Genomic DNA, 14042 nt, shown 5'->3' on the forward strand with positions numbered 1-14042 from the left:
TTGAAGGATGCAAATAACTCAGCTGTGAGCCTTCATATCCTTTAAAATCATTCTATGCCGAGACAGAGCTGATACTTAAAAATATCCAATCAAAGCAACCACCACTACCGTGGGACAGCCTAGCCCTGTGTCTCTTAGGATGGCCCGGCCTGGGGTTGGTCAGCTGACTCAGTCAGGCAGGTGGGCCAACCCCTCCACAGCGGACTTGCGCCCACACACCCTTCTGAGCTTTCTTAGCAGATGTACAGGGGCTGTACATAGGCCGCGAGCCTCCTGGTGGCCAAGGAACTGATGCCCAGATCAAAACCTCTTTCTACGCCTCTGTCTCAGACTCCTGCCCGGGAGCCACCTCCCCTTTAAGAACTTGCTGCGCCCTCCCGCCTCCTTTTTCTCGCGCGTAGTTCTTCTAGAACTACCCCGCCCCTTGGAAGCGCATCTGCGTCACCGCGTTACTGCGTCCTTGCGCCTGCGCTATGGAGCCACTCGAGCAAATGACGGAGACTGGCGGGGGCCTGACTTCCGCTCCTGCGCCGCGGGCCTTCCGGAATGTATGCCTTCTGCGCTCTGGGGCTTGTGACAGAGCTCTGCCACTACCGGAAAAGGTGGGCGAAGCGAGCTGCCGCATCCGGCGGGCTGTGTCACTAGGTTTCCTGAGGCAGAGGGTCAGGCAAGCGAATACGGCGCACTGAGTGAGGGTCGTGACCGTCCAGATCCTCGGCCCACAGGGACGGATCGGTCGTCCCTGCAGTTGTCAAGAGGCTGTCGCTTGCAGAGAGCGAGTATCCTGGAGGCCAGCTTGCGAAGGCCAGTTTGAGTATAATTTAGTGACATTTTCCTCTAAAGAGCCAGTACCGGCTCGGCTTCGACTCCCGCACAGCTGACTGTAGACCGCCAGAGTTAGCCTCATCTTCAGAATCCTAGCTAATTACCATCGGAGATCTTGATGGCCTTCGGTGGTAATGAGCTAGCTAGCTTCCTTAGCCTGGGAGGCATCCTGCAGAGACCCACTCTAGGGCCCTTGCCATAGTCCCCAGTACTTAGAGGCCCCCAGTAAAGTTTTGTTGATAAAACCGAGACTGTGAAGCAATGGATGTTCATCCTGCATCTCCGTGTTCCTCGTTTTTAGATATGGATCAGAAACTCTCACAGTTGATAGAGGAGCTCACAACTTCAGGAGAATCCCAACTGAATGCTCAGAAAATGAAGGAACTGAAGAAAATTTGCAAGTATGTATTTAGGTTAAACGTATATAACAACTGGCCTGCTGAGCACCCACACTGTTTGAACCTCTCTGCCCTCTTGTGCATCTCTGCCACCTCCTTCCTTCATCACCTGGAAAGGAGTTACCTGATCACGAGGGAATGGAAGCACTTGCCTGTTGGAAGGTGGGGCCAAGAGGGTCATGAGTTCCAGGCCAGGGTGCACTACAGAGTGAGACCTTGTGTCAGAAATCTAAAGAACCACTAAAAGAGTTCTGGGGCTGTAATCTCAGGGTACATTAGTCCAGAATGTAGCCCAATTTCTAAGCTTGGTGCCTCCGACCATTTCCGTATATTATAAAGCAACCATACTCTGTCAGTAAAAGTATAGCATCTTCTTTACTGTTGGAGTAAGGAGTGTGTGATTGGGTGAGTAGCCCTGCCTTCCCATCCTTACCCCAAGCACGATAGGTAAACCATGCCTCTGAGCTTATGCCTACCTCTACTCTCCCTTTCCTTTTGTTTTATTTGAGACAGAGTCTTATGTAACCCAGGTTGACCTCTTACAATGTAGTTAAGGCTGGCTGTGCATTTCTGATCTTCCTGCCTCCACTTACCAGGTGCTGGGTTGGATTTATAGGCATGTGATATCAGTGTTCTCCCTGTTTTAAGGTAGTTGTTTTTATCCTTAGTAGTCCCTCCAAAGAAAGCACCCTGCCTTGCCACTTCAGGCAGTCATAATAAGTGAGGAAGCAAAATTCTTCATTACCTCAGACACAAAAAGAAAAAAACTTAAGTGATTGTTAATGAAGTGATAGAGTATTTACATTTTAATAAAGCCTCTTGTTGCCAGGCGTTGGTGGCGCACGCCTTTAATCCCAGCACTTGGGAGGCAGAGGCAGGTGGATCGCTGTGAGTTCGAGGCCAGCCTGGTCTCCAGAGCAAGTGCCAGGATAGGCTCCAAAGCTACACAGAGAAACCCTGTTTCAAAAAACCAAAAAAATAAATAAATAAAAAATAAAAATAAAGCCTCTTGTTATAATATTGTGTGATGGAGACCTTGGTGGTGTTAGACCCCTGTAAAACTCAGGTATCTGGGGTCCCAGGCCACCCTTGGAGTCCCAGGTCACCCCAATCACCAGGCGGATTCAAGAGCTTGCTGCAAACTGCATGAGGCTTTATTGTAATTTAACGAGCTAACCCCATGTTAGCTCAGGTCTTTCACCCACCCGCCATGGCGGATGGCTAGCAAAAGATGGTTCCTAGGGCCTCCCAAGAGATCTTATAGGGCAGCATAAGGGGAGTGTCTAGGGGTACGCACAGGCTCACGATTGATGTACCTCCAGGCTTGGAGGGCTTGCCCTGTGTTGATTGGTCAACTGGTTGTTATGGCCCATAGGCCCTCCCAGGGTGGTTGCTTTGCTCTCTACATCATTGCTGTGCGCTTGTCTGTAAAGCACACCCAGAGTCATAAAGCATAGCTCCACCAGCTAACTTCTGATTGGTTCCTTGTCACGAGGCAGGCATCTGACTTTCTAGTGACTAACTTCTGATGGGTTCCTTGTCACGAGACAGGCATCTGACCTCTAAGTGACCAAGGCAAGTTTATGGCAAGCACCTGTTCGGCTGTTATGGCTGCCGAAAGGGGAGCAGGTCCCTTCAGTGGGTTCCATGGCAGGTAAGGCGCACTGAGGTGCACCTTAACACCTCTAGTCCAGACCTAGTTTTGCTGCACACCCAGAAAAATTCTGTACTCTGCTTTATACAGGGTGTTTTAGAGAGAAAGAGGAGCCACCCAGAGGACTATAAGGTCCTTTCACTTTAGAAGAGGCTGGGGCTTTGCATCTGGGTCTGTCCCACTGACACTTTTGAGTTCAGAGGACACCTCTGGAGGGGTTCTGGGTTTTTGTGTCTCAGAACAAAGACTTGAACAGAGACACGTAGATAGTAGCAAGTAAAGCAAGAGAATTTATTAAGAATGAATACCCTTCCAAAGGAGAAAGCTAGCTAGAGAAAGGAGAAAGTTTAACGTCTCAAATATCCCTGCTATACAAAGAGTTGGGCTCTTGTGTTATCTTATTGTGAGCTTTTCCTGCTCCGTCTGTTGTATTTCTATGTAATTAGTTCATGCATTCCACATCTGTGGTAGCTTGAATAAGAATGGCTCATCTATTTGAATGCATGGTCCCCAGTTGGTGGAATGGTTTAGGAAGGATTAGGAGGTGTGGTGTGGCCTAGTTGGAGGAGGTGCGTCACTGGGGGTGGACTTTGAGGTCTTTTGTTTTTTTATTTTTATTTTTATTTATTTTTTTTTTCCGAGACAGGGTTCTCTGTGGCTTTGGAGGCTGTCCTGGAACTAGCTCTTGTAGTCCAGGCTGGTCTCGAACTCACAGAGATCCGCTTGCCTCTGCCTCCCGAGTGCTGGGATTAAAGGCGTGCGCCATCAACACCCGATGACTTTGAGGTTTTAAAAGCCCATTCCATTCCTACTTATCTTACTTTCTGCTTCTTGTTGTCTCAAGATGTGAGCTCTTAGCTATTGATCCAATACTTTGCCTTCTGCCATGCTTCCTACCATGATGATCATGGACTCTCCTTCTGAAACCGTAAGCCCCAGTAAACTTTCTTCTGCAAGTTTCCTTGATTGGGTGTCTTATCACAGCAATAGAAAAGTAACTAAGACAATGCCTCCTTAGCATCTTAATCCCCCCCAGGAGTGTATTTTAATTATGTAAGCGTTGTACAAGGCCTTTTGGACCTCACTTTCCACCTGAGATCTGTGGTTTTAGGAATCCTTTAGGGAAGCAAGGAAGCTGAAGAAGGGCAATCTGGTGGCTGTTAAAATGGTGAAGGTGTTTCCTATGCAAGCCTGCAACCTGAGATTAATCCTTCCACCCTTGAGAAGGTGGAAGGAGAGAACCAACTCCATAGAGTTATCTTTTTATCTCCACATATGTGCTGTAGAATGCACACACACACACACACACACACACACACACACACACACACACACACACACACACCATGAGTCAAACACACAACAATATTTTTTTAAGTTAAAAAAAGTGATCATCTATAACTACTTCCATGATATCTCAGGGCAAGTAAGAGGGATCACAAAACTGCATCTAGTGACTGAGGAGGAGAATTTGGATTCCCCAGTTTACACTGAAATTGCTGTATCTTAGAAGACATTAGAAGACAAAGAAATTAAAAATGCAATGTCCAAACAAGAGTAACATGATGACTACAGCCAGGGCCTTGATCTCATTTGCTTTCTGTTGCTGTGGTGAACACCATACCAAAAGTGACTTGGAGTGGAGTTGCTTATTTCATCTTACATCTTTTAGTCCATCAGGACAGGAACTCAAGAAAGGAACCTAGAAGCAAGAAATGAAGCAGAAAACAATAGCTCCTTTGGCTTTTGAGCATTCCCATCAACCCTGGTTATACACAAGTTTGTTTAGTAAGAGATTCTGGATTATTGCTTAAGGCTGTGTTTTAGTTACTTTTCTATTACTGTCATAAAATCACTATGACCAGAAGCAATTTGCAGGGAAAAGGGCTTATTTCATCTTAAAACTTGGTCACATTGTACACTGAGGGAAACCAGGGCAGGAACTTGAAGTAGGAGGGAGGAAGGAACTGAAGCAGAATCCATTTAGGAATACTGCTTACTGGCTTACTCCCAATGGCTTGCTCAATCTGCGTTCTTATACAATTTAGGACTACCTGCCCAGGGGTGGGTCATCCCCAGTGGGTTGGGCCCTCCTACATCAATATTAACAAAAAAAAGTGCGCCCCCACAGACTTGTTTGCCCACAGGCGGTCTGGAGACAGTGTCTCCACTGAGATTTTTTTTTCAGATAACTCTGGCTTGTGTCAAGTTGACCAAAACACTCTCAACAATCAGGACATGCAGAGAACAAACTATATTGGAAAGAAATTTAAAATTTCCCAGCCACATCAATAATTTTCTGAGGCACCTCAATTGTTATTGTTAAAGGAGATGTGTCATTGGGGCAGGCATTGTGTCTCCAAAAGCCTTGTGCTATCCCCAAGCTCTCTCTGCCTCCTGCTTGTGGTTTAAGGTGAGTACTCTCAGCTAATGCTCCACTATTGTGGATTCTAACCCTCTGAAACTGTTAAGCCCAAAATAAACTTTCCTTGGTCATAGAGTCTAATCACAGCAATAGAGAAGAAACTAAGACATGGAGCAGCTTTTCTGGTTTTATTGTAGTTGACATGTTTCTTAACTTTTCATCCCTGTAAGGAGGTTTTCAATCACCAGTCTACATCTGTGAGTCCTTACTGGGGTGATATGACACCAATTAGTAAGTTCCTGATCTGGGAAGGTATTCACTCAGAATGAACAGAAGTGAGAGTTTGGGTAAATAATCTATTGGTATACTTCTTCTTTTCTTCCCAGATCCTCTACTTTTTGTCAGGAGTACAAATAGTGAGGACCAAGTTTAGGTCCTTCATTCTTTGGCCAAACTTCCTACCAGCCAGCCTATATCAAGACCAGAAGATGTTACAGTAAAATATTAGCCTCTTTTTCTTTAAGCTCTCAGGATCATTTTTGAAATGTATTATTTGTGTATGTGCACACATTAATGCACATGCGGTTCAAACAGGCGTATGTGGGTCAGAGGATGACTTTGTGGAGTTGGTTCTCTCCTTCCACTTTTGTGTGGGTTCCAGGGATCTAACTCAGATCTTCAGACATACCCAGTAAGCACATCCACCTGCTAAGCCATTTTGACAGCCCAGGATCAAACATAATTTCAGTTCTTGAGGATGCTCTGTAGCCAGGCATCCAAGTGTGTATCTTAAGAGGAGAGACAAGAAGCAGCCTGTGGGTGTAGGAAGATACTTCCCTCTGACTTGTGTGTAGAATCCTCAGGAAACTTGAGGGATTGGGATATCCCCGAGTCCATCACACTCCCTGGGGGTTCTGGGTGAATTGAATGTGGCTTACCCAATGATTAGAAACACTGCTTTGAGGCCCCAGCTTTTCTGTGTCTCATTGACAGATAGGCTAGTGTTGTCTCTTCAGGGACATATCCTGCATTAAATTTCCTGGGACTGGAATGCAAGTCCCTGCTACAGGCACATTTCTTTCTGCCTTGGTGGGAAAAGTCTTTTCCTGAGAGCCTCTGAAAAGTCCCAAGCTGGGGCTGGAGAAATGATTCAAGTGGTTAAGAGTGCTTGGCTGCTCTTCCAGAGGACCCAGGTTTAATTCCCAGCATCCGCATGGCAGCTCACAACTGTCTGTAACTCCAGTTCCTGGGGATCTGATACCAGTGCACATAAAACAAAGTTAAATAAATTGTATTATTATTATTATTATTATTATTATTATTATTATTATTATTTTGGTTTTTCGAGACAGGGTTTCTCTGTGTAGCTTTGGAGCCTGTCCTGGCACTTGCTCTGGAGACCAGGCTGGCCTCGAACTCACAGAGATCCCCCTGCCTCTGCCTCCCGAGTGCTGGGATTAAAGGCGTGCACCACCAACGCCTGGCTAATAAATTATTTTTCTAAATAAATAACCAGACAGCTAGGTTAGTCAAAGAAGAAGTTTGCCTGCTTGGGTGCTCTGTATTTTTCCAGATTGTCAACCAGGTGAAAAGTGGAAACAGGAGTGGGCTGGAAAGATGGCTCAGAGGTTAAGAACACTAACTACTCTTCCAGAGGTCCTGAGTTCAATTCCCACATGGTGACTCACAACCATCTGTAGTGAGATCTGATGCCCTTTTCTGGCCTGCAGACATACAGACAGACAGAACACGTTATAATAAATAATTTATAATAAATAAATCTTTAAAAAAAAGGACTCATTTAAAAAAATGAAGACTTTGGACCTCATATGTAAGGGAATATAAAATATCTGGGAAGCTAAATCAGTGGCCTTATAGGTGGATTGTCTACTGTAAGTGAACAGAAAGGACAAGGCAAAAGAGGATAGAAAATGGCTGGCACAGGGAAGCTATCTAGAAGTCCAGAGCTCTAGTGAGGAGTTCTGAAAAGAAGGCTAAGACTGGAGAGAGGCAAGCAGGGCTTCCATGGTTCAGGAAAGCACCAGGAGGTAGCAGCATACAACAGAGCTAGTGACCAGATACGTTCCAGACGTATCCACTGCACCATTGCCAACTGCACTGAGCCAACTGGACAGATGCTTGCATAATTGAGTCTCTGAGCATCCACCTAAGCCTTGGGGCAAGCAAACAGGGAGACAAAAGAAAGTGATTGCTGAGGGATATGTAAGTGTGGTTTAATGGCTCCTTTGAAATTACTTGTCCTTGCTGGGCGGGCGTTGTTGGCTCACGCCTTTAATCCCAGCACTTGGGAGGCAGAGGCAGGCAGATCTCTGTGAGTTTGAGGCCAGCCTGGTCTCCAGAGCGAGTGCCAGGATAGGCTCTAAAGCTATACAGAGAAACCCTGTCTCGAAAAAACAAAAAACAAAACAAACAAACAAAAAAAACAAAACAGCTCCCCATTTCAGTAGCCATTACAGTAACATGTGCTCGCTAAGACCTTGTCTTAGTCACTAGAGGTTAGGTGCCTGCCTCGTGACAAGGAACCAATCAGAAGTTAGCTGGTGGTGCTATGCTTTACGACCCTGGGTGTACTTTACACCCAGCAATGACGCACAGAGCATAGCAACCACCCTGGGAGGGCCTATGGGCCATAACAACCAGTTGACCGATCGACACAGGGCAAGCCCTCCAAGCCTGGAGGCACACCAATCGTGAGCCTGGTGGGTGGACAAAAGACCAGAGCTAACATGGGGTTAGCTCGTTAAATTACAATAAAGTCTCATGCAGTTTGCAGCAAAAAAAGAAAGAAAGAAAGAAAGAAAAAAAGAAAGAAAGAAAGAAAAAAAGAAAGAGAAAAAAGAAAGAAAGAAAGAAATTGCTTGTCCTTACCAGGGAGTTGCCACAGGACATGGTATGTGACTTTTCTTATTTTTATTTTTTAATGTTTTGATTCAGGGTTTTACTGTGTAGCCTTGGCTGGCTTTGAAATCACTAGGCTGGCCTCAGACTCGATAGTGGTTCACTTGGCTCTGCCTCTGGAGTGCTGAGATTAACGGTGTGTGCCACTACATCCCGCCCCTGATGTGTGACTTTTGCAGCATACCTTGATTGATTCATGAAGGGCTGACTTCTAACCTCTGCTCATGACCAACCAGATTATCTTTTGGTGTGCTTATTCAAGCATTGGCATGCTGATGGCTCAGTGGGTAAAGCACTTACCTTACAAGCTTGACAACCTACATTTGCTCTGGGAATGAGAGAACCAACTCCTGAACATGGTCTTCTGATCTCCACACGCATGCCATGGCATGTGTATGCCTGCACTAACACACACATACACTAGTAGTACATCTTCTTTAGGAAGGAAGGAAGGAAGGAAGGAAGGAAGGAAAGAAAGATATACTTCCAAGGGAAGCTTATTTACACAGTACAAGCTTTCTGTGTATTTCCTGTTATATATAGTTCTATATGTACCTTCATGCATCACATGACTCATTAACATTTTAAGTTTCCACCAAGGGTTGTGTATTTTAGTGTTAGCATGAACCTTTGATTACTCTTAGCTATTCTAGAGTACTTCTGTCCCTATGTCAATGGCACCAGTATGTTTTTCTCCTAATCTTGTAAGGCTTTATACAAGGCCTTCTGAACCCCACTCTCTGCCTTACTTTCCTGTCTTACTGTTACACTGTGAAGGACCTAATATACTGTGGATGTCAACTATGCAAGCAGCTGGGGACTATCCAGTGGTAGACTTTGTTTTTTTTTTTTTTAATTATTTTATGTATATGGGTATTTTGATGGCATGTGTATTTGTGCACCATGTGCATGCCTGCTGCTCAGGGAGGCCTGAAGAGGATGTAGGATCTCCTAGAACTGGAATTAGGGATGGTTGTGAGCCTCCATGTGAGTACTAGGAATCAAACCCAGCAGCTTGGGCTTTTAACCACTGAGCCATCTCTCCAGCCCCTTATACTTGATGCTTAATGTAATGTTCATATGTCAAAAAAGCATTATCTTATGTGTTTCAACCATGGTATTTATCTTGCAATGCTGGAGGTCCAGCTGAGGACCTCACACGTGCTAGCCAGGTGCTTTACCATTGTGCCACATCAACAGCTGCTTTAGCCATTTGAAAATGTAGAAAATATTCTTGGCTCAGGAGCAGTACTGAAACAGGACAGCAATGGGCACCTTTGGTGCTTAGACACTAGTATGTCCACTCAGCTTTAGAAGGGAAGAATGAAGATTGCATGCTAAGCACAGTCCCTGCCATTTGTTAATGTAGTGTCCCTACACAAAGAATGACACTTATTTTGTCCTTCATGAGTGAGCATTTGGTGAGGCTGGCTTGTGCTCCCAGGTCTTCAGAGGAGCAGCTGAGCCATGCTTACCACCTGCTGAAGACACAGCTGACCCAAGACCATGCTGAGATACGCCTCTCGGCCTTCCAGATCGTGGATGAGCTCTTCACCAGGTCTCATCAGTTCAGAGTGCTGCTTGTTTCTGACTTCCAGGAATTCCTAGAGCTCACCCTAGGCACAGATAATGACCATCCCCTGCCACCCCCACGGGAGGCAGCCCAGAGGCTAAAGCAAGCAGCCATGCAGGCTGTAGAAGGTTGGAATGAGAAGTTTGGGGAGGCCTATAAGAAGCTAGCCTTGGGCTACCACTTCTTAAAACACACCAAAAAGGTAAGTGTGTCTTGGACAGGACAGTCTGCTTCCTTGGGGTGGGTGAGACTGGCTAGCCAATGAAAGAGCTCTTTTCATTGAGTTTTTTTGCAGGGTGTACAGACCTGGGTAGACAAAGCAGCTGGATCAGCATACAGTAGAATGGAGGATGCTCCCTAAAGATCAGAACAGCCTTAGCAAAGAAAACTGCACCTGGCATTTGCCTGAGTGTGGAGCTGAACCTGTAGAATCATCCTCCTAGATGCCCTCTGCTTTAGGATGGGCTCCCCTTTCTGGGACTACCGTATTCTTGCCATGGGCACTGACTGGTGCTGTGCTTAGTAATGTTATGTCTTCCAGCCCTTCTGTCATTGCCCAGATTCTGTCATGCCCCTGTCATTGGATGGGCCTTCCTGAATGGTTGTGGTTCCTGTATGATGTCCCCTGTTCTCCGGAGTTCACTCCTGGGTTGTGTGTCCCCTCTGGGTCTAGCTGGCAGCCCCTGGACTGCCGTTAGAGAAGCATGCTGCTTCCTAACAGCACTGCACTTGGTGCTGGATGTGGGAGATGTGGCAGGATGAGGCAGCCCATTTGAGATGCTGTAGACTAAGAACCATCAAGATCCTGGCCTTGTGTTGATGGCAATGTGTCTTCTTTACTTGGGTTTGTGTTTGTTGTAGGCAATCCTAAACTTCCTTTTCAAATTCTCAGGTGGATTTTCAGGATGTCAATGCTAGGACTGTGGCAGAAAGGAAGCGAGAAGAGGAGAAGCAGAAGCACTTGGATAAAATCCACAGAGAAAGTGCTGAACGGGCTAAGAGGGAAATGGAAGGTAAGTTCCTAGGCTAAGCCCTTGAAACTGCCCCCTATGGCTTCTTGTACTTGTTCCCTAGTTGTTCTTCAATCTCAGGTTTGCAAGACAGGATGGTTCAGGATGGGGTTGAGCCTTAACAGGCTGCCTGTAGCTCATGTGTATCCTGGTGCTTTGGTCTTCCTATAACTACTTGGCTTAAGACTCTCTGAACAGAGAGGCTGGACATAGGTGTGAATCCAGGAAGGAGTCTACACTTGGTCACTAGCAGGAGACCTTGTTCATTCTTCTCCTGTCCAACATCTGTTCTTGCTAGTTCTTTTCCCAGATCCTCCTCCTTCCTGGGAGCCAGGCCTGGTGAGATGGTACAGTGCTCTCTGCTCTTAGAAGCAGGTCTTAGGTTCTTCTTGTGTCCGGAACCTCCTGCACACACCTGTCCTCAGTGTGGGCTTGAAAGCCCAGGCCTTGGGATAGGCTGCAGTCACATAGCTGTGCTGTGGATGGTGTAGAGGGCCCCAGGAAGGGGCGCCCTGTCAAGTATGTTGTAGTGATGGCATGTCCTGCCCTGGCACCATCCTGAGTGGAAGGTTGGCCCGTGTTAGTGGTCACATTAGCTCCTGTGAGCTGCCACATAGTCATGATCAGAGATGTAATCCAAAGACTGTTGTGCTAGCTTATTAAATAGTTGGAAGTGTTACGATTTTTGTGCCAGGGCATTGGCTTTTCTTGGCGGCACCATGAACCCTCCCTTTGGTGCCTTGAGGAGTAGTCTTGGCCATCTGTTGCTCTCTGGCTCAAGATGACATAATAATCAGGTGTTTCAATGTCTGCAGAAATGTCTGATGAAATCAGATGCTGCCTGACAGAAGTGGAAAACTGCTTTAAGCTGCTGGTGCCCTTGGACTTGGGCCCATACCCAGAGGATAAATTCTTTGGTGAGGCAACTTCTCATGAGTCTGATCTCCCTGGATCCCAGAATGAAGAGCAGCCATGCTGTAGCAAGGACCTGGTTGCCTCTACATACCATGTAGAATCTGTTGTTGGTCTGAAGGCACTAGCCCAGTCATCCATGCAAGACCCCTCCAGGGATGAGGATGAGCACAGTGACCCAGAGGAGTTCCTGAGGAGCCATGGGCTGGGATCCCACAAGTACACACTGGACGTGGAACTCCCCTCAGGTAACTGGTTGCTGATGTTGTGCAGTGCCTCCATGTGATTCTCTGACCTAGCCAGGTTTGTAGCTCCCTCACTAGCACCAGGTTGTCCCATGGTAGAATTTAGACTTGGGAACAGCAGTTCCTTGGGCTGGGCTGTGACGGGTAGAGGGACCTCCATCTGGTTAGTCTTTTTTGTGTAACTGTGCTCTAGGTTTCTGCCATCATGCTGGACCTCCATCACCATGAATCAGCTACTTGGGATTCTCTGGGCATTATAGCCCTATACTAATGAGATTATGAGCAGGAATACAGAGTCCCTGGCAGCTGTATGGGCATTACATGTGAAGGTCTACCAGAGGCACCTTCCTAGGAGGAAAATGTGATCAAAGCACAATTTCTTTCTGTGTTTACAGTGGCAGGGATGTGGCAGAGTAGTGTTTTGCTCTGACATTCCAGCCTTGTGGGTACAGAGGTGCTTACTTGTCCATCTATCTATCTTTGTTGGACCAGGTGTCCTCTTCAAGATCCACAGCTTCAGGTTAATATCTTTGATGTACTGCACCTTGCCTTGTAAGCATACAGGTCCTTTCTGGAGACCCTGCCTAGCAGGCATTTGAAGGAAATGAAGAGCCTGTCAAGAAAAGGCAGAATGGCAGGGGTCACTGAGACCCTGGAACCAACAGGTGAAGACAGTCCTGAGAGAAAGACAAGAGAAGGTGGCTCTGAGAGATCTAGCCCTCTGGGTGAGATGCCATGGCTGAGACAGTGGAGTTGTATGAGGGGCAGCCTCAATGCTGAGCCAGAATTGTTTATATCATCCCAGATATTTTCCTAGACAGTGTTTTTTCTCTCAGGGTTGACCAGTGTCTGGGACCTGCTTGGAGTCACATTTTCAATGGGCTTAATGGCCTCTGCTACATGGCCAGCCTTAGCATTCTTCTGTGACTTACTCTGCCTTGTTTTAGATGGTCTAAAGGTCCTAGAGAATGAAGACAACCTTGCTGTCCTCCATGCTGCTCGAGACTCGCTCAGACTCATCCAGATCAAGTTTCTGCCAGCTGTGTGCTCCTGGGTCCAGGTGAGGCTGAGTACCTGGCCTTCAGCAGTGAACTTGGGCTCAAAGACAAGGCAAAGCAAGGATGTGGAAGTCGAGAACACTGACCTGGGTGGGGATTAACATTACCCCTCTCCCTAGAGCTTTGTCCCTTCCTGTAAGGGACAACTAGGCAGTGGGCCTCCTGGCCAGACCAGGCTCTCTGGGGACCGTCTGGGACCTTTGTGAGTCATCCTTTGTTTTACAGCGGTTTACCCGTGCAGGGATCTACAGTGAACACTTAAAACAGGCCATTGACCTGAAAATGGAATTGGAACTTGCTCTGAAGAAATATGAGGAACTGAACATCAAGCCTGAGAGAGGACAGAGGAGCAGGGTGAGTTGTGGAGCTGAGCTGAGAGGTCCCAGGAGTCTGCACTCAGCCGTTTCAGCAGGCAGGTGTCACAAGCTTCAGAAGATTCTGAGCTTTTCCTTACTAAGTTCTTGTGGTGGGGGTCCCAGTTCAGTCTCTCCCGAGAGAGGATCGACCTGCTCCTCTGGGTTTGGGGTTCTGGCCTGTCCCTCAGCAGGTCTTCTGTGAAGTCACTTCATGGTAGCTACATTACTGCTGTTGGGGTCTGTTCATCCTGTGTTATAGCCAAGGATACTTACAAAGTACTGAAAACCCATGTGTCAAGGGCACCTCCTGAGAGCCCAAAGAACCAGGGTGTGCCCTAGCTTAGTGTTAAGTAGGGGAGGGTACTTCTGTGGAGTTGCTAGCACATCAGTCAGACAGAATGAAACCTACAGAATGTTCTGGTGTAGTCAGGTGGGCATGGTACTGTGTCCTTTGGGGTGGAGATCTGAAGGCCACCTGTCGGACTGTGTGTGGCCTCAAACTTGGATAGGCCAGGTTGTTTGTAAGTAAAAGCAGTATATTTTTGATATTCGGGGGGTCTGACAAGGTGCTGTATCTTGAGTGAGGATCTGGTGTTGAGATAGAGCAGGAGTACGTGAGTCCCATGGATGGGGCTGGAGAGACAGGAGTCCCAGACAGGGCCAGACAGAGGTATGGGGCATGTGCTCTGGGTGCCTGGTAGTGGGCAAGGATTCAGTCCTGTAGTGA

At 46.9% G+C, this 14042-nt stretch overlaps 1 protein-coding gene across 5 annotated transcripts in view; it reads left to right on the forward strand.

The window, feature by feature from the left end:
- Positions 1–495: 495 nt before the first annotated feature.
- Uvssa (UV stimulated scaffold protein A) overlaps positions 496–14042 on the forward strand; it is a 40307-nt gene continuing 26760 nt past the window's right edge. Inside the window, exons 1-8 of one of the 5 annotated variants that reach the window (XM_035452587.1) lie at positions 496–602; positions 1127–1226; positions 9606–9936; positions 10627–10747; positions 11560–11904; positions 12459–12626; positions 12849–12961; positions 13185–13313. In XM_035452587.1, coding sequence (XP_035308478.1) covers positions 1129–1226; positions 9606–9936; positions 10627–10747; positions 11560–11904; positions 12459–12626; positions 12849–12961; positions 13185–13313 — 1305 coding nt within the window. In that variant the 5' untranslated portion in view covers positions 496–602; positions 1127–1128. The other 4 variants (XM_035452588.1, XM_035452586.1, XM_027387215.2 and 1 more) reach the window with 4 other exon arrangements.

This window comes from Cricetulus griseus (assembly GCF_003668045.3).
Source record: "Cricetulus griseus strain 17A/GY chromosome 1 unlocalized genomic scaffold, alternate assembly CriGri-PICRH-1.0 chr1_1, whole genome shotgun sequence".
In the NCBI taxonomy this organism is placed as follows: Eukaryota; Metazoa; Chordata; class Mammalia; order Rodentia; family Cricetidae; genus Cricetulus; species Cricetulus griseus.